The sequence below is a fragment of the Vanacampus margaritifer genome, chromosome 5 (assembly GCF_051991255.1).
Source record: "Vanacampus margaritifer isolate UIUO_Vmar chromosome 5, RoL_Vmar_1.0, whole genome shotgun sequence".
Lineage (NCBI taxonomy): Eukaryota > Metazoa > Chordata > Actinopteri > Syngnathiformes > Syngnathidae > Vanacampus > Vanacampus margaritifer.
This window is the reverse complement of record NC_135436.1, coordinates 19198613-19219358: the sequence shown is the minus strand read 5'-3', so window position 1 is coordinate 19219358 and position 20746 is coordinate 19198613. Positions and strand designations below refer to the sequence as shown.

Here is a 20746-nt window from a genome sequence, read left to right as displayed (position 1 = left end):
TTTGAAAACTTAATAAAGTGAACAGGCAGATGTACATTTGTGCTTGATGGACAATTAGGCGCCGTAAATTAAATGTGTCGCATCTTAAAAACGAGTTTTCATGGCCCCTTTGACGTTGCGTAGCGTTCGCAACAATCATGCGAACACAAACATTTGTGACAGCAGCAGAGCAGGCGACTCAGTAGATAAGAGTGGATGTGTTGACACTTCAACATGAGAGGAGCGAGCCCGCCATATTTTCCTTGCTGATAAGTCGATGTTTGAGGATTAAAAGGCTTCTCGCGCCGTCTCTCCATCCGTCAGCTGTGTTGTCCTCTCACAGTGCCTGCTTTCACTTTTTGCAGCGTGTCACCACCTAGTAAAAGAGATCTTTATCATTCCAGAGAGGCTTGCGGTCCGCCACCGACTCTCAGGTATACTTTAGTCACCTGAGGCAAGCGTACAAAGGGCGGCGCCGGGTCGCACTAATGCCTGGCGTGTCTTCTTCAACCTGCAGATGATGGCGTGGAGGGCAAGAGGGAGGCGGGCGGCCAGGCAGGAGACTCCAAGGAATACTGCGCCTCAGATAAGGACATCGTGGAGGTGGTGAGGACTGAGTACGTGTACACGCGGCCGCCGCCTTGGTCCGACGTGCTGCCCACCATCCACATCATCACGCCCACGTACAGTCGACCGGTGCAAAAGGCCGAGCTGACGCGGCTGGCTAACACCTTCCTCCACATTCCCAACCTGCACTGGATCCTGGTGGAGGATTCCCAAAGGAGGACGCCTCTTGTCACGCGCCTCCTCCGAGAAACGGGCCTCAACTACACCCACCTAAATGTGGAGACGCCCAGGAACTATAAGCTGCGGGGGGACACCAGGGACCCTAGAATCCCCCGGGGGACCATGCAGAGGAATCTGGCGCTCCGGTGGCTGAGGGAGACCTTCAACGCAAATAGCACTCAAGCTGGAATAGTCTACTTTGCTGATGACGACAACACTTACAGTCTGGAGCTGTTTGAGGAGGTTAGTGCTTATTTTACACTTTTTTTTTCTTCTCATCTTCTCAAGACTGGTAAACAGTCAGTAAAGAACAAAGAAAAACTTTAATATTTTGATGCTTGCGTGACTGGGGTATAATGAGGTTTTGCTGATTTTTGTAGTTTTTAATAGAAGAATAGGACTCTATTGTAAATTTCAATTTATAAACATTCAGTAATGACAAAATGAAATAGAATGTAAAAACATAAACAGTGTTTGCCACATTTTTGCTTCAATTCATTGGACATTGCTAAGGGCTCGGGTAACGAACATTTACAGCTCATTTGACTCGTCGCCTGAGCATTAAGCAACTGTGATGTCATTTTCAGTCAACAGCAAGTGACAAAATGGCCGCCCCGAGATGGATGAAACCGTCTGGATTTTGCTGCTTAACTCATATTCCACAAATGCAATATTCTGATTAATATTGCATTTGTGGAATATGAGTTAAGCAGCAAAATCCAGACAGTTGTATTCATTTATTTTTTATGTTGTATTTTTTTTAAATTAATTTAATGATTTTTTATTTTATATATATATATATATATATATATATATATATATATATATATATATATATACATATATGTAATTCATTTTTTTTATTTTATTTGTTATTATTTTTTATTATATATATATATATATAATTATTATTTTTTATTATTATTTTATTTTTTATTTGCAATGTTAGAATAGTCAGTCAAATTTTTGGGTTGACTTCCCTTTTCAAGATGGTGGTTCAGACGAGACTCTGTTTTTGAGACTTTTTGTGAAACAATTTTGATGACATACCAATGGACTCACACCCAAAATCCCCGTTCCCAAATCGTGGATGTGTTTGGAAACTCATTTGATTGCAACCTCAAGGGCGTTTGATTTGAGATGTTATGCTAGTTTTAAAGACCCAATAAAGGGTTAAAATCTCTCCGAGCTCAGCATCCACTCTGCTAAGAAGTGCGGGAGATCGTTGCATTGATTAGGAAGCCAAAAATCAGCAGCTCCGACGTGTCCTTACTGGCCCTATTGTGTCGCTGAATGTTCATTGCTCCTAACAAGCACAAAGAAGTTTGCTTCCATAATCAGCACATCTACCAGCAATCCATCTTGACATCAGCTGAATTCCCCCGAGCAGACGTGAGCCACATCCTTCGGGTATCGGTCCGGTGGCGAGCAAAGTGTCAAGTATTGACGCAGCCTGTCGTTACCTTTTCCTGGAAATCAGCCAAAGTGCTCGGTCTCCTTCCGAAGCGCTCCATCACCTCCAACAGGCCCGTTTATGTGGCGGCGTAACAGCCCTGAAAGGACAGAGACGACAGAAAGAAAGAGTGCACAATAAAAGCAAAGACAGACACAAATCCGACCGCGGTGACTGTTGCTGACACCAGAGAAAATATGACCGTCGTCTGCAACTTGACAAGTGCGCAAACAAGGTTGAAAGGAGTCTGTGTGCTGTATGTCCTTTAAAATGAGGTCATCATCTTCTAAGGCCGCAACCAAAATAAGCTTTTGCTGTTCGGTTTAGAATATAAAGCCTACTTTTTTTTTTCTCATTTTTCTGGAGATTTTTATTTTTTATTTTTTTATTTTTTTAAAGAATATAAAGCCTACATCTATCCCTAGATATTATTCAATAAAGTGTAATCATAGAATAGAATCTCTCTTTTATCTCAAACGCTTTAGAAATGCTGAGTAAATTGCTCTTATTGCCTTGAGCGCCATTGATCTCTTTCTAAATGCTTCTTAGGTCATGTGTTTAATTAAGACCAAACAAAGAAACTCTTTAAATGTTAATTTTCTTTGCAAGTTATTGAGGTGCCGTAAAAGTGTTTGTTTTCATCTCAAATTGCTTATTTACATTGTCATTTATAACACATTTATATTTACTCTGTGGTAAATAACTCTTTGACACTGTTCTTATCCCTTAAGAATGCAAATTAGAAATAAATCACGATAATATTGCACAACATTAAGATGCATTTTGAAGATACTCTGTGATGTGTTTGCGGTATTAAAATACATCTGCAATTTGCAAAATCTGTTGTATATTTAAGATGATTTAAATTGCAAAAAGGCACAGAAGAACTAAAACAATTCTTTTGTTTTATAGTCTTTGCATCCCCAAGGATTACGCGTTGAATACTTGAGTCTTTGCTTCTTTTCTTTTGGACTGACACATCAGTGCCAGACTACATATTACCAATACTATATGTTACTGTCTTTAGGTTATTTGTTGTATTGCATAACATTGTTAGTTGTATTGTAATGTTATTTTCTCAAAATAATATTGAATGATTGAAAGAATAGATCTTTATTTCCATTGCACATACACAAGCACAGAGCAATGAAATTGACTAAGAAACATGTAAAAAAAATGACCAACAGTGGGAGACAGGACAGAAAGACGTCCTCCAAAACAGTAAGGCCTAAATTACTGTATATATTCTGCATAAAGTTATTACAACTAACATGCATCAAGAAGTAGCTAGTGATCAAGTAAAACAGCTTACACTGAAAGCTGCTTTGCTTGGGATTCTCTTTCTCCCCCCCACCAACTCCGGGGCGAGCAACTCTCATTTTCACCTTTTCATTCTAGATGTGAAAGTGACAAGTGTCTTGATATCGCCTGTACCACACTTCATTATGTGCTATATTGCATTTGAGGGGAATGTGCAGGAAAGCTGTCGGTGAGGTTAATGGCAGCGTTTTTAAACCTTTTTAGACGCTTAAATGAATGTTAGTTTTATGTTTAGATTAGTAATTAATAATTTGAATTCCTGCCATGCCCGATGGGTGGTGGGTGGTGTCTGGTCGGTGCTGGATTTCACTTTCCTTTCTTTTCTTTGGTCCTTCCTCGGGTCTCCTGACGGCCTCACGGCTCTGGCTGGGTTCTGAAGTGTTTGGTTTAGGTGAACGGTATGGGATTTTTTAATAGGTTTTAGGTGAACTAATGAATACACACTCACACGCACGCACACACACGCATGCACATATTCTCCCACATACAAAATAAAAAAAAAATAATAATAAAAAAAATAATAATAAATAATAATAAATAATAAAAAAAGAGAGAGCAATTATGATGACATGTCAAATCGGTAAAATTACAGAATGAACAATACTGAGCTCTTCAGAAAAAAAAATAAAGACAAAAAAAATTAAGAAAAAAAAGGAAGAAAATAAAAATAGAAAAAAATAATAATTAGAATTCCTTTCAATACGATATATGCATCGGACGGGGAAAAAAAAGGTGTAATATTTACTTGAAAAAAACGTAGTAATATTTTTTCACTCAGAAATTCGATGTCAACTTTACAAAGAGTACAATTTACCAGTTTGTTAAGAAAATAAAATAAATAAATAAATAATTACTCAAGCGTTGAGGAATGAACTCATGACCTTCAGCTTGGGAAACAGCCACTCTTGCTGTTTGCCATTATACGCCATTACTGGTGTCCAAAAAAACTGGAGGTACACGGATTGCACCTGACCATCAATATACCACCACACACGAGCATGGCTCGGGTGCCAAAGTGGCTGAAGGTTGCAGGTTCGTTTCTCAACCATAGAGTAGCTTTTTTTTAAAATAAATAAATTGGTAAAAATGTCCTCAAAACTCGCCTTGTAAAATTCTGAGTGAAACAACAAGTATATATTACTCTTTTTTTTTTTTTTTTTTTACAGTGCTCATGTTTTATGTCTACAGTAAACTGTCCGCTGTATGTGCACTGCTGCTACTACAAGCCCTAGAATGCACTGCAATAGCTGGTGTGTGCCATGTAGTTGTCCCCTCTGTTATTTATTTATTTATTTGACTATTTATAGTTCTATTCCCCAATTCGGTGGTTCAGAAAGTACAGCTAAACACCAATATATGTACTTACTGCAAGCTGCTGTATGATTCATATTCTGATTGGTTAGCGATAAGATGCAGATGAGCCGAGCACCGAAAGACGCACAGCTGGGTGTTAATATGGAAAACACTCGGAGTGCAAAGCTGTTCAATCGCAGCATATGATGAAAGATCCACCAGCAAGCCTTTATATATAAAATGATATCAGCCACCATCACATGGATGCGCAAATGAAAAACACTCCCTCTCGCATCTGCCTTTAAAGCCCCGAGCTCATTAAGACGGAGCATCCTGCCAATTTGCATCTTGGTGCCTGGCACAGTGAGCTCCCATCTCTAAAGTCCCACAAGCCACCAAGCACCACATCAGATCACATAGCCGTCTAGCGCAGGGGCTGGAATTGGGGGGGGAAGAAGGTTGATTTGCATTTGGGGTTTCAAAAGCGCATGAGGCGTAAATTATTACCACATGTTTGGCATACAGATTATTTTTGTCTTCTCACTGTCTATTCTCATTGCACCTTGATTTTTATGCACAAGAGAGGCACTGGCATCATTATTTCAGCAGCAGAGACCTTGATTAAATGACTGCTTTTTCTAAAACTTAATCCTCTATTAAAAAAATAATAATATTTTTTTTTTTTAAGGCTGCAGCAGCTTTTTGCCTTTGTGGTCAGTTTGAATGTGAATGAAAAGAAAAGAAAAACATGGCTGGCAACAACTGCTGATCCTAGTTGTGATTATGCTAAGGCCCATTAGGATGTCATCTTGAAGCTTTTCTTAGACACAAGTTTCCAAAATGTTAAGTCGCGTTCATCCTGGTGACATTGAACAACAAATTGCCTTCACAACACCTCAATTTGTTTTATAAGGGCCCAACCAATAGAGACATGGTGAGGCAGTCACCAATTTTTGTAAAAAAAAAAAAAAAGATTACAGATTAATTGGCTGATTAATTAAAAAAATATATATATATAATGCGCACAAACCATTTTTTTCCTCAATGGATTTCATTGGGTGTCAATTATAATAAATATATAAAATATTTATTAAATATTAATAAATATTTACAGTATTCGCAGACCGGCCTGGTCCCTATTCCACGTGAATTGTTGTCAACTGTAGATATATTAATAAAATAATAAATAAAAATAAATAATAAAAAATAAAAAAAAATCTTTTTCGAGGTTGTGTTACCAGTTATTGAATGCGTCATTATGTTTGATTCATGTTGCACTATATTTTATCTTTTTTTAAACAAACCATGGCTTTAAACAAACAGTGACATCCAGGTCAATTTCAAAAACAACATTTGAAGGGTCATAATCGGCCAGCCGATTAATCGGTCTAACGCTGGTTTTCAAATTCAGCACCCAATTTCTTCTTTCCAAGTTTTTCTTAGGAACATGAAACTTGCTCGGCCAGTTGATCATGAGTAAAACTCTCTGTGCCCCAAAAAAAAACCCCCAAAGGAAGCCTTCCATTTCTCCATTTCCACCTACCAAATTTGAACCACATTCTGTCTACTAGATGGATTGGCAATGCTAATTTATACACACTTTGAGTTTCCCTCATAAAGTGAGCACAGCGCATTGCACCAACGTTTAATGACCTGCCATAAAGCACCAAACAATCTCGTTGCGTAAATGAATGTGGAGCCCTAGGCACCACCTGCTGGCAGAAATACCATTTCCTTCAAACTCCGGCCAGCACACCTGACAACTTTCTTGTGCCTTGAATGGAAAATAACCATGGTTTGATATGTCCTCATGTAACCTCTTATATAAGGCTGAACTGTTGGCGGAATCGAGCCTGGGAACTCTTTAAGTTGAATGCCTTGTTTATACTGCAGTCCTCCCTGTTTCGAAAACACGTTTTCTCACGCTCATCCCTACTTGTTAAAGAGTAAAAGACGGAGCGGTGCGCGGTTTGGGTAGAGTCAGCTGAGGGAAGCGTACGTTCGCCCAGCCGTTAAGCAGCTCGTTCTACCCGGACCGTCAGCTCTCCGGTCTAGTGTCAAGGTAAGCGCTGATGTGATTATATTATGCTGCTTAGCGTTGAAGTGTGTTGATTGCTGTTTGCGGGGAATAAAGGACACAATTATTCTAGCACAGTATATCAGGCTCTGTATATTCATTGTTGCCGCCGATCCTGCATAAAAATATAAAAGTGAAGTAGTGTTTTCCACAAAACATGCCTCCAACAGAAATAAAAAGGTGTTTAAGTTTTCTTTCTAATAAGAATTCTGAATAGTAAACAAAAAATTCAACATTTGGCAATGAATGGGGCGCTAGTAACCCAAATTTGTCTTTCCACGATTTAAACAAAGTTCTACCAGGGGTCGTGAATGGCAATGAGCTTGCACTGAAAATGACATTGATCTTTTCATTGAAACTGAAAGTGGTTTTGTGCTCCTCCATTTCTTTCCATATGAAACGCCACTGCACTTGATTAAATGACAAAGTAAGACGAATGACTCAAAGAATCCCCTGGGCCAGTCTCAGACCACGTCCAACGGCGTAGCTGCAACACGTCGTTCATATATTCTCTTTAAATATGACCTCTGCTAATTGTCTCCATTGCGGGCCAGCTGTTGAGCAACGCGTGTGAAGGCCTTCATCTAACAATGTGTCAGCCGTACACGGCACGATGGCCGGGTCAATTTTTTCACCATGAATAATAGCAGGCTTCCGTCAACGTACTTAGTCTCACCGTCATGTCGACTTCTTCACATGACTAATCCCACCCTTCACTCTCTCCCTCGCTAGATGAGATCAACTCAGAAAGTTTCCGTGTGGCCCGTGGCCTTTGTGGGCGGCCTGCGCTACGAGTCCCCCAAGGTCAACGCGGCCGGGAAAGTGTACGGCTGGAAGACGGTGTTCGACCCCCACCGGCCCTTTGCCATCGACATGGCCGGCTTCGCCATCAACCTGAGGCTCATCCTCTTCAAGCCGCAGGCGTACTTCAAGCTTCGCGGGGTGAAGGGAGGCTACCAGGAGAGTAGTTTGCTGCGGGAACTTGTCACACTCAACGACCTGGAACCCAAGGCAGCCAATTGCACTAAGGTAATTCAATGCTTTTTTTATGGTTCCTACTATACTTTTACTGGCGCTGAGCAGCGAGTGGTTAGGGAAGCCCCACAAGTTTGTATCAGGATTGTAAAATTGAAATGATGTGTCAAAATGAACACAAACTGCTCAAGTAATACATTTATTGGAATTGGATCGTGAGATATTCAAAGATTCCCACCCCTACAAGTTCCATACCACTTTTTTCAGACCGACACAGCACAAGTATACTCAAGTCTTGAGTAGTCACCAATACCGATATCAAGTACCGATACCACTAGTACTTTTGATACCCCCCCCAAAATTTTTTTTTAAACAGTTACAGATAATTTAAAAATTTAAAGATCAATATATCGCAATATAGCATTTTTCCACCCCAAAAATTCATGATTATAATGGCAATTTGTATTAAAAAGTCTGCATTTACAAAGTATATAATAATAATAATAAATAAAAAAATAAGAAGAAAAAGAGAATTATATGACTGTTCTAGAGATATTAATGAAATGACTGGCTATATATTTTTAACTTATTGTATTGTTTTAGTTACATTGAATAATTTCTACTGAAAATATTAGAAACTGCTCTTGGTAAGATGCATTGATATTCTACACCTGTGCATTTTATGCATTCTGTTTTTAAATGTTATCATGATTTTATTTCAATTCATTCTTACATTATGTATTTGTATTTAATTTTTCATTTATTTTACTATTTTTTTTCAAAAAGTTAACAAATTTGTAGAAAAGAAGAAGAAAAAGAAATTAGTAGAAAAGAAAATTGCCATGAATTTCATGCAATTTTAAGTAGAATTTGTATTATGGGATACACAGGCCTTTGTCTTTGTCTTTTTGGGGACATTTTATGTATCAAGCGCACTTGGTTGGTATCAGTATTGGTGATTACTCAAGATTGAGTACTCGTACTAGTATGCGGTCTGAAAAAATGTGGTATCGAACATCCCTAATATTTTTTAATGGCATATAAACGGAATGGATATGGCACTATATGAAGAGTTTTTTCTTCCAAATGCAACACAGATCAGGGGTTGAAAATATACACATGAATGCATGCATTCATCAACGGAAATAATGTTTTAAAAACACAGTAGATAACAAGAAACTTTTGTTCAATACTGCCATTGCATTTTTTCATGAATGTCTAATGGTCCTTGGAGAGAAAAAAACGCATCCTTGCACTAAGTGTGCGAGGGTGGTCTATCACTGAAAGCGTCACGTGGACGTATAAAAAGCAATTAGAATGTATAATGCAGTGTCCATGCACCATCCTGCTCAAGGCCCGTGGGCAGTTTGCACTCCAGAAAAACTCTCTCCAGTCAGCCAGAGGGCTTCTCCGCGCACCAGAGTCCATACGCCAAGCGCACACAGACAGAAAAAGATACTGTCAGCCAGCCTGTTCTTGACCTCCCTCAGCCATCCACAGGGGTAAATGAAAGGCAGGCAAATCGGGGGAGAACCGCTGAGAGAGCGGAACAGGAGCTGGGGGGGTGGGGGTGGAGGGGGGCGTAGCGAGGTCAGGACACCGCGCTGATTACAGATGAGGCAGACCGAGCGTAGGGGCGGATTTAGACGTGGGAGACAAAAATGAAGTTGCACATTGGGCTTCTTTACAAGTGTGACGGTTAACCTCGTTTATACCTGTACAAAGTGGGAGTGGGCTCACGGTAGCCAATACATAATTCAGTCGAGTCGCAGCAAGATGACAGGAAGGAAGTTACTCTAGTCTATTTATAGAACGCGTCCTTGGATACGTTGAAAGAAGAAAATAATGTTTTGGAATCACCTCACTCGCCTAAATATACTCATTCACTGCCATTGACGGCAATAGACGTCAAAAATTCATTATAACTATTTTTTTCCCCCACTTTTGTTAACAAGAGTATGAAAACCTAGGAGAAAAAAATATTGTACATTTAAAAGAGATATAAAATTTGTGATTATTCGTGAGTTAACTAGTGAAGACATGCAATTAATTACAATAAAAAAAAAAATCGCCTGACTGCCCCAAATTTTTTATAATCTTTTTTTTTTTTGCGCATCAGGTGATTACATTTTTTAATTGTAATTAATCGCATGACTTCAATAGTTAAGTCATGATTAATTACAAATCTTATATTTTTTCTAGGTTTTTATATCCTTGTTAACAAAAGTGGGAAACATTTTAAACTAATAGTTCAAATGAATTTTTGACATCTATAGCCATCAATGGCAGTGAATGAGTTAAAAATCAATGGAGTGTCACATTTGGAAGTGATTTTGAAAGGAAGAACATTCATTTCTTATATTGTGTCGCTTTTGTAAGTTTCTTTTGGAGAAAAGGTGAAATATATCCATCTGTCTGTCCGCCTGTCTCTTCAAAAAACACTCACCCTCTTCACTCCCATCTACAGTACTGTCTATTTCCCTTTCAAGAAGCTTTTATTCCGCGGCAGTATGGCGCAGAGTGTAGTTGAAAGACAGCGCTAACTGAATAAGCGTATGTTCTGTTTTTCTTTTCATCACCAGATACTTGTTTGGCACACGAGAACAGAGAAGCCCGTCCTCGTAAATGAAGGGAAAAAAGGATTCACAGACCCAAATGTGGAGATATAGCCATTTCTCACATATCTCCCGGTAAGTAACATTGCATAATGGTTTTGACATACGAGCAAGGATGATAGTTAAAAGAAAAATATATATCTGACCAGCCTTGGATTTGTTGTCGTTGGAAAACCAACAAAATTGTATTCGAACATAAAGTTCTGTAATTGTGCACTTGCCTCACAGCTGTCCGACCATGCATTTTATTTTTACAGTGAATGAATGACATTTTACACTAAGAGTCAAATTATGCTTCATTTTCAAGATTAATACTCCATTGTAACTTTAAACAACAGTCTAGATATGTTTTCGTTGAGGATATTACATTATAGCATATAACATAAGAAGAAAGTTTAATTAGCAAAAAAACAAACAAAAAAACATGTTACTTAATAGAAAAAATCTTTTAAAATACCATAATAATTTTTGAACCTGAAAGTATGTGATATCGATATCGGCAATACTTGCACCAGTATTTACTTGGTATCGATTGATACCAAAATCTCAAGTATCGCACAGCTCTACCGTGTGCTGATCAGCTAGCTAACAATAACAGCTACTCAGAGCTGTTAGCTAGCTAACGATAACAGCTAATCAAAGTGATCGAATCTCACAACGTCCCGATGCCGATTCATCAATATGTTGAATCCGACAAATAAGCAGCTACTGTAACAACGGCCACGTTATGACTTTGATTATGATTTATGATTTTATACATTAATTAATTTTTTATTTAATTAATTTCATACATTAATCCGACGTCGTCAGTCGTCACGTCGCATACCGGCCGCTTCCCGACGCACAATTATTCAATTATGTGTCCCCTTACGTCATTGATTCCCAACTGCTTTCTATTCTTTTTCTGCCACTTTCTTATCATTTCCTTTTCTGTTGCAGGCGTTTGTCTTTGTGAACACGCATTGATGAAGATGGCCTTTGAGGTCCAACGTATGTGGCATTCTCCGAGAAATGGACAAAGGCAAGCCAGTGTATTATATCAAAGCACAGATTGGCGAAGGGGCAGCTTTTATTTATGAAGTCTGCGAAAGAGACGTCGTCAAGGATGCCTCACTAGGAGGTATTGTGGGTGTCTCACAGATGGCAACCTGACAAAAAGACAGCACAATTTCAACCAAGTCAGGATCTAGCAAAAAAAACTTCAGCGAAAGAAATGAAAAATGTGAGAAATTCATCCAAGAAGGAAGGACAATGACATTACATGGACTCGCTGTCTTTTTGGATTTTCTCCAAACAAAACACTGGAAGGGTAGGAATGTTTTTTGATAACAATGTAATGTTTGCTTTAATTTAATTGAATTTGTTTAGGTGTTGACAAAACTACTGACCCACACATTTACATTTACTCCTGGGTTACCATAAGTCATGCATTTTAGTCACATTGAACACTTGAAGATGCCGCAGTTGGAAATGTACATTTAAAAAAAACATTGCACCTTTGACTTAGCACTTAAAAATACACTGATGGTATTTCTTTGTTATAACGTGTGTAAATAGAAATTCTTCATGGGAGCAATCAGGAAATGTTCAAAATGTATTGTAACTACTGTATTTATGTTGGTCCATTATGAAAAATAATAGCACAGTCAAGTTTTTGGTCAGAGGCGCAGTTTGTGTTGAAAAATCAATGCTGAAAAGCCCATTTGTGTCATTTTTATTGCCATAAAGCTTTCCACTTCTCGATGTGCAGCAAATACAAACACAATCTTACCACAAGAAGCAAATTAGGGAAGGCCATGCTAATTGATTAATCTATCATGGATCATTTTTGTGTAATTGTTTCTCAATATGAAGCAACTGAGCCAAAATGGAGTTTGCTGTGCAAACTCCAAAAGAAGAACATATTTCATACACGGCCTTGATTATTTGAATTTCCAGTATATACCTTCAGTCAAAGCAAAAATAATTTGGCTTAACACATCTTTTCGAGTGTTGCATTCCTAATGAGATCATTTTATGAATTTCCAGATGTCGTGCATAAACTCAACTATAGACAACAGCAGCTGTATTAAGCCTCCGCGGACTGTGACATTAATATCCGCATACATTTTCAACTTGATAAATCAGAGCTTATCTCAACGGCGCCGGGCAGAGAAGCAATTGGAGACGATTCAAACGCTGAGCCTCTGTCCCGCTGCCAAGTTCTATCTAAACACACGCATCACCCGCAACACGACGCAGCGGGAGCAGAATGCATAAAGATTGTTCCAGTCTAAAGATTACATTGGAGTACATCAAGATACTGTCTCCGAAAAGGACAAAACTTACCTTTCAGGCTGTTTTTATTTACTGCATGATTGTGCACTGTCATCGCATCTTACAATTTGATCTGCTGTTTTTTTTTTTTTTAAGTTTCTATTTATTTATGTATTTATTTGAGGTACGGGTGTGCAATAAAATCTGAGCACTGTCTGCCCACTATAAAACAGCATGCACACATACTGTAATCCATCTAAGGATTATCATATCAAATACAGAATCAGCAATAGTAGATTGAAATGATTTCAAAACTTTGGAATTGTTTGAAATCCGATTGTGCAGCCAATCAGCAGCTAACAGAGGACCCACTGGCGCATAAGCAGTAGCGCTTTTTTCCATATTTAATGTCACTTGATAAGCATTAACAGCTCTCTGAAGGGCTTCTAAGGCACAATACACTCCACATAAACCCTCCCTTGTTCCCTCATCTTCAGTCGTCCTCATGTGAATCTCACTTTATGCATGGGACTCTTTAAGGTTGTCCATTTGCCTCTGCGAATTTCATCTCAGAGGAAGATGGTAGTTCAAGAATCAAGAAAAATAAACAAGAACATCAACTTGACTGTCTTGACTATTATTTTCGTGTATTTATTTTTATTTCACATTGTGGCTTCTTAACATGTCAGTAGTTGGGTTTCTATCCACCCATTTTTATTGGAATTTTCAAGAAATGCGAAAATAAAACTGAATGGAAACTCGAAAAGGGCCCAAAATTCGCAAAAAGGTTTTTACACTTAAAGGGGGTGGATTTTGAAGCGTATAAAAAAAAAAAGAAAAAGACTATGGAAAGAGGTTTTGACTGGATATTACGTCACACGTATGTTTGTAGTCTCAAAGCAATGTCGGACGATAAAGTAAAATATGTTTGGGGGGGCACGACAAAACATAAATCTTTTTGAATTAATTAAAAAAAAGAATATTAACGCTATTTTAGATCGAAAACATCAAAGAAACGCTACGGATTATCAAGAATTACACAAGAAAACTCATACGACGTCACAGTCGCTTCCTGGTCTTCTTCTTCTTTTAAATTACTGGTGGATCACATCTCTATGGTTTGTATATAGTCCCCTCTCCATAGTCACAAAAGAACAGAAACTGACATAAATTGCATGTCCATTATGACACATTTTCAGTAAATTCGCTTTAAAATTTTGAAACAATTGGATGGAAACCTGATTAGTGATATGCTATCAATCAATCAATCTTATTCAGCAGGCTCATGGTCCATAAAAAACACCATTATATTGTGGCTAGGTGGCATTAGTGTTTCATGTTAGACATTGGTCTGCGTATTATAACATTTTACTCAAGTTGAGAGTAAAATAATAGAAAATAAAGCACTTCATCTATACTGGTGGATTGGTTTTAGCATGATAAAACAATAAAAGGTGAAGAATATCAAAGTCGCCCTCATATCTTTAGATTTTTTGATTTGTGGGCCTTGTAAGAAAAAGTTTAGCCAGATATATTTAGATAGTGTACAAAGTAACCACGACTCACACTTTCCTTGCTGTCTTTTTAGACATCGGTATTAGCAAGTCAAAGTAGCCCCTGCCTTGTCTGTCAGTGTGTTCTTCAGGGAACCATCACATCGGGGGGCAGCACACATGGACTTGACTGTCTCTTTCTGACCACATGCAAAGGCTGAAAACATACCTGACACCTGAGAAAATCTCATCTTGCATCACTCGTTCTCCTTTCAAACCTGTCTCCCGGCCCCCACGTCCTCAGAGGTCAAAGCGCAATAGATTGCAAGGTTGCTGCTGAACTAAAATCTTGCCATCTGCTTGCTGCTGCTGGAAGACTGACGCGATCTGTCGTGAAGTGACAGCTACCAGCTCTGCCGAGGTTAAGACGGGGCCAGATGGAGTGGGCGGCCGAGCTGCCTCGCCAAATGTTAGAACACTGAGAAAAGTTGGAGAGGACACGGAGATTGAGAAGAGTGGATGCAGCTTCTTTTTTTTTTCGTTTTTTTTTTACAACGCTCTAGAGCAATTTCAATGTTGACCTGTGACATGCATCCGGGTAAAAGGGTCATGACAAGAGGATGCAATGTAAGTACAAATGGGGGAAATAATTGTTTGCCGATTTTGAACGTTTGCTCATTCATTTAATGGGAAAGTCATCCTAAACATTTCTTAACAATAATATATGTGACCTCGCTATTCTAAACATGACATTTTGATTAATATTACATTTGTGGAAAATAAGTTATGCAGTAAAATCCAGCCATTTTTATCCATCTCAGGTGGCGGCCATTTTGCTTCTTTCTGTCGAATGAAGATGACATCACAGTTGCTCAGGGATCAGGCAACAACCAATCACAGCTCACCTGTTTTCTGAAGGTGAGCAGTGATTGGATGTTACTAAACAACTGTGATGTCATTTTCACATGACAGCAAGTGGCAAAATGGCCGCCTTCTGATATAGATAATAACTGCTTAACTCATATTTCAGAATACCATATTTAGACTAGTGGGACTGCATACAATTTACTATTATTGTCAATAATTTTTTGAGGGGTTGACTTCCCCTTTAAGTTCTAGTATTGAACATTGTATTAAAAAAAAAGTATATACAAAAATATAATAAAATAAAATAAACAGTAGGTATGGAATCCTTTGATTTGAATAAAAACTTTGGAAAAATGCTGTAAGCTGCTTGAGAACACAGTCTGAAAAAATATGTAGATAAAGACATGATCATCAGAAAAACAGCACGGCGTTTGTCAAATCTGTGATTTGTATTCCACAGTGACTTGTGCAAAATAACAGGAAGCCTAGACAATAAAATGAGATCAATTTATGCGGCAGTGTATTTAACAAGCAGGAGAACCAGACAGCCTCTTGTGAACTTGATGAATGTGTATTTAGAAAAGCTGTTCATGTAGAGTCTGGTTTGCAAAAAAGAAAATAAGTCTGAAGACAAAGAGTGCACTCTTCACTTCTTCACTGATAACATATTCACTATACAAAAAAAAAAAAAATCCTGTTGCACCTGTTTTATTTGCCTGCACTATATCAAACCATTCACATTTATAGCCACAGTCCAATAAAGGTCAAGCAAAAGGCTGCGCCTAGATGACAGGCTATAGACACCAAATCCTTTGTCTGCTAGATTTATCCTTCTCTGGAAAGGGGTGCATTGTAATCAACCAGTGAGACACTGCCCTGGAGGGACCTACTGAGTATTGTGGGATTGCTGAAGGTCTCCCTTTATGCAACATTTTGTCCTTCACATTATCAATTAAAATAAAAAAATATTGAATTTCTTGCATGGAAAAAAAATCTGTCTCACCAGGAGTTTCTTTTGTAAGGCACTCAATCAAATGATGAAATGACACATTTTCTTTTAAGCAAAATCCCAGGTGTTTGTAGACAAATTTGTTTAATCACTCATCTTCCTTGATTTTCCTTGATTTTGTGATCTCCTTTGTACTCCATCTTCCTCCCTCATTCCATGCATGCTTTAACTCAAAACTCTGGATTGTCCATACTTGTGAAGTTGTGAATGTGTGATGGGTTGTTTGACTATCCAGTATGTGCCCTCTGATTGGCGAGTGAATTGGCTAGTTTATTTTATGACAAGTAGTCCTACTGCTGATAGAACCAAAAAAAAAAAAAGAATTATACCTTCTGAAGCGTGTTTGTTCCCTTTTTCTATAGTTTACCACAGAGCCCTGTTATCTTACACAAAGGTCTAATTTGTGTAATCGATCAAGGCTGGATTTCAGGGTTATTACTGTAGCCGAACACTGGGATCTTGCCGCCATATCTCCTTTTGTGCCGTTTCACACAAATGTCTTATCTTCTGTAAGAAGATAAGAGCACATCGGCTGTGAATCATTGTCTCTACACTAAGCCATGCGACGCACCGTGCACTCTCCCAACAGGAACAGCAGGTCCTTGCATCTTATCATCTTAAAACACCAGCAGTATGTCTGTTCAACAACAAAAATATGGGTGGAGAACAGAAAATGAAACCCAAAAGCATACTTTGAAAAAAATAAAAATATATACACATTATAAAAGAGTAGCCAACTTCTTCAAAAACATCTAGTTTTTTGGGTGCAAACTTTAGGATATGTCGGGTCTGTTTTATAACTGTGGCACAATAATACCGGAGCACACACTGAGACTGTTAATTGCGCTCCACACGTACACACACCAGTGGTGTGATTCATAAGGAACAGTGATGACTTTGTGCTATCTCACTGAGACAAGTGAAAAAGTTCACAAGGAAATGTGAAAACGTGTGATTATGTTAGTGTCAGTCTTCAGCAACCTTCCAGTGTTGATCATAAACTCTTGAGTGAGGTCTAAATCTACACAGGGGCGGGCTCGACTGGGTTTTGGTATTTCTGCCGATGGTCGTTTTGCGCCATTGTGTCACTTTTTGACTTGGCTTGATTAACGAGCACAGCCACATCCGAGTCATAAAAGGGTATGCACACTTACGCAAATCCATTACAGTTGCTTATTTTTACTTCCACTCTATAAAAAAAATCTGGTTATAGGTCACATGAATGGTGGCAAAAGTTTTGAAATGATTTGTCTTTTATTATTATTATTATTAGTAGTAGTAGTAGTAGTATAAGTATTATTATTATTATTCATCCATCCATTTTCTTAACCGCCTATTCCTCCCAAGGGCCGCGGGGGCGCCGTAGCCCATCCCAGCCAGCCTCGGGCAGCAGGCGGGGCACACCCCGAACCGGTTGCCAGCCAATCCAGGGCACACAGAGACGAACAACCACTCACAATCACACTTTGGGTTAATTTAGAGTGTTCAATTAACCTGCCATGCATGTTTATGGAATGTGGGAGGAAACCGGAGAACCTGGAGAAAACCCACGCAGGCACGGGGAGAACATGCAAACTCCACCCAGGAAGGCCGAAGCCCGGGCTCGATCTCCCGTCCTTTGCACTGGGAGGCGGACGTGCTAACCAGTCAACCACTGTGCCGCCTATTATTATTATTTTTTTTATTATTATTATTTTTTTTATTATTATTATTATTTTTTTTTATTCATTTATTTTTTTAAAATTATTTATTATTATTATTATTATTATTATTATTATTTTATTTTATTTTTTTTTATTTTTTTTGCTACAAAACCTTGGCAGTCGAACTGGGGTGTGTTGACTTTTTATATCCACTGTAGGTACACAGATATTTAGTTGAAAAGGAAGATATAAGGGTAGGTCAGTATGAAGGTAGCTATTTTGTAGGTAGGTAGGCAGGCCAGTAGGACGTAGGTTGAAAGGAAGGGAAGTTTCTTGCACAGTAATATTCACAGGTCTCGCCTTGCCAGCTTTCGATGAGCCCTTAAAGTCCACGTCTTCCCATCTTTTGTCTGCCTCCTGCTCCCTGCTGCGTTACCTTGCGGAATGAGCTTTGCAAGGTCGTCTGTTCTTGTGATGCATTTTGTCTTTCTTGTAACGGCTTTAGAAAAAGGCTTCCCGGCAAGCCATATTTCATCAAACAAAAATTAGCTTTCCTGATGGAGGCTCTGAAGTCTTTCCTTATACTTTCATTATTGAGCGCTATTCTTTCACACACCCCTCCGAAGACGCATTGTGCATTCCCGCAAGACAATAAACTGTTATGGCACGATTAACCACCTACCTCCGAACACACAGACACAATTTGAGACCTCTACTTCCCACTCGCTCGCTCTGAAGGCGCCGGACATAGAGGGTCGGGAAAAAAGCAATTGTGTGCAAATTATTCGGTCGGGAGTGTGAATAATTAAAGATGCCGAGCGCTTTCTTCAGACGTGCTGCATCTGTTCTCAAAGCAAAGAACGCTTCACACAGACCAACTGTGTTTTCAATGTGTTTTTCAGTTGTTGTTGTTTTTCCAGGCAGGTAATTCTCCTACTTTACTTCCAAAACAACCAAAAACTTTACAGTCGTAAAGCTGCACAGTTTATTACTGAAGTTCCTCAGGCAGGCCAGTGGGGAAGTTGGGAAAGGGCAGTTGTGCTCTGGGCCACTTCAGTAGCATTGATTCACTGGGAGAAGCAGCTTACTTTAGTAACTATTTTACCTTCCCTGCTTGCCTTCCAATTCCCTTTGTTTGTGAAAGGAGTGATAGAAAAGATGCAAACAAGTTTCTTACTGGCAAAGTTTGAAATACTAAGGCTAAAAATATATTTTTTATTTTTCACTGATTTTAAAATAATTTTCAAGCCTAAAAGATTATAGTACATTTTCTATTTTCATGACCAGCACAAGTCTGGCATGAGGCACAATCTAATTATGTGTAGGGGCAGGCTCGACTTTGTTTTGGTATTTTCGCAAATGCACGCAGCTTGGTTCAGTTAAAAACAAATGTTTCGCTCTGTTGTGATTTATGATTCGCCACTAATATAATGGATTTTCTCATTCCCTTTTAAATCGTTCACGTTGAAGCAAGCAAAGTATGTTTATAAGCAACTGCCAGCAAACCTCCACGGGTGGGACAATGTAAAGTTGCCTAGGAATATCACGGCACTGGGAGACTGTCTTCTACCCCGATCGTACATTGTATGTGTGCGCTGTCCAACACTGCATTAGAACATATTTTCAAGTATAAATCTATTCATGGTGATATTCATAAGGCTCAAAAAGAACACGCACATTTATAGGCTTGAAGCAGGTTCAAAGAAAACATTTCTCCACAGAGAGAGAGAGAGAGAGAGAGAGTAAGCAAATTCAATTCAGAGTGCATTTCATTCACTCAGACCAGTGATTGCCAACCACTCTGCTGTAAAATGATCCAATTTAGTTTAATTAGTCCAAAAAATGATTTATTTCCTACAAATAATGTCATCTATATATATGCTGCTGAACCAGGCAACACAATTAAATGTACTTCCACTAGATGGCCTAAGAACCGGATGTATGCATTTGATCTTCTTTTTTTTTTGCAACATTTTCAAATTTAAATATTTGCCTTTGCTAATAAAACGGAACATTGACATAACTTTAGTTTTTACATTTTACATACGAATCATGCAAATCATAATTACAGAACGCGGAACGTATCACCAGCAAAAAGTGAGGGAACACTGTAACTGATATGTAAATGAATGTGTCTTTCAGTACAGAACAAATATTCTACTAGTTTACTTTCTAGGCAAATGTCTTTGCGTCTGTTGTAGTTCTGTATGGTTGATGCTTGTTATCCTGTTCTAGCACTCCATTCAGTCAAAATGCACATACAGGCAGGTGTTGCCCGATGACAACATTCTGCTATGTTTTGTGTAGGACGATGCAATGAACTATCATGTCTTTATTTCAAAAACAGAACTCATACATTTCTGATGTAGTCGAAGAGGGAAAAGAAGCCATCTGACCTCATCTAAACCAACATTTGTGACACGACGTGGCAGATTTAGGACTCAGACGCACAGATAGAGGTTTGAGGCCAAGGCAGATATTTATTAAACAAAAAAACTACTCGTTTAGAGGGAAAAAACAAAGGCTATTAAATGTTAAACGAAAGGCGCTCCAAAAGGGAGGATGTCTAAACTACAAACAAAACAATATCACTCCTTAACTAAAACTATACTGTGGCTATACAAAGTTACAAACCAAAGTTCACACAAGAGACAGGACAACAAGGCTGAGGACATGTGACTGGCTTGAGTGGCTCTGACGAAAACACTTTGGTTTGGCACAAGACAGGGGAGACGCAGACCATTTAACACATGAGGGTAATGGGAAACAGGTGGACACAATCAGGAATCAGGTTTGACACTGACGCCACATGAGGAAAGGCAAGTGACCTGAAATGAAAGGAGTCAGAATTTTCAAAATAAAACAGGAATGACAAGACAACCTCACCGCGGTGTGACAATTTGAGTGTGTTTTGCCCTTGACTTGCTTTATATACTTTTAAAAGCTTTATTTAAAAGATGCGATGTTTAAGGCAGATTTG

General features: G+C 38.7%; 1 protein-coding gene across 3 annotated transcripts in view; it reads left to right on the top strand.

Moving 5' to 3' along the window:
* LOC144052390 (galactosylgalactosylxylosylprotein 3-beta-glucuronosyltransferase 1) overlaps positions 1–13379 on the top strand; it is an 84398-nt gene extending 71019 nt beyond the window's left edge. For 2 of the 3 annotated variants that reach the window (XM_077566398.1, XM_077566399.1), the window contains 5 exons: positions 345–413; positions 497–1008; positions 7641–7937; positions 10466–10573; positions 11438–13379. In XM_077566398.1, the coding sequence (XP_077422524.1) occupies positions 345–413; positions 497–1008; positions 7641–7937; positions 10466–10552 (965 nt within the window). In that variant the 3' untranslated portion in view covers positions 10553–10573; positions 11438–13379. The remainder of the gene's footprint in view (positions 1–344; positions 414–496; positions 1009–7640; positions 7938–10465; positions 10574–11437) is intronic. The other variant, XM_077566401.1, reaches the window with a different exon arrangement.
* The last annotated feature ends 7367 nt before the right edge of the window (positions 13380–20746 follow it).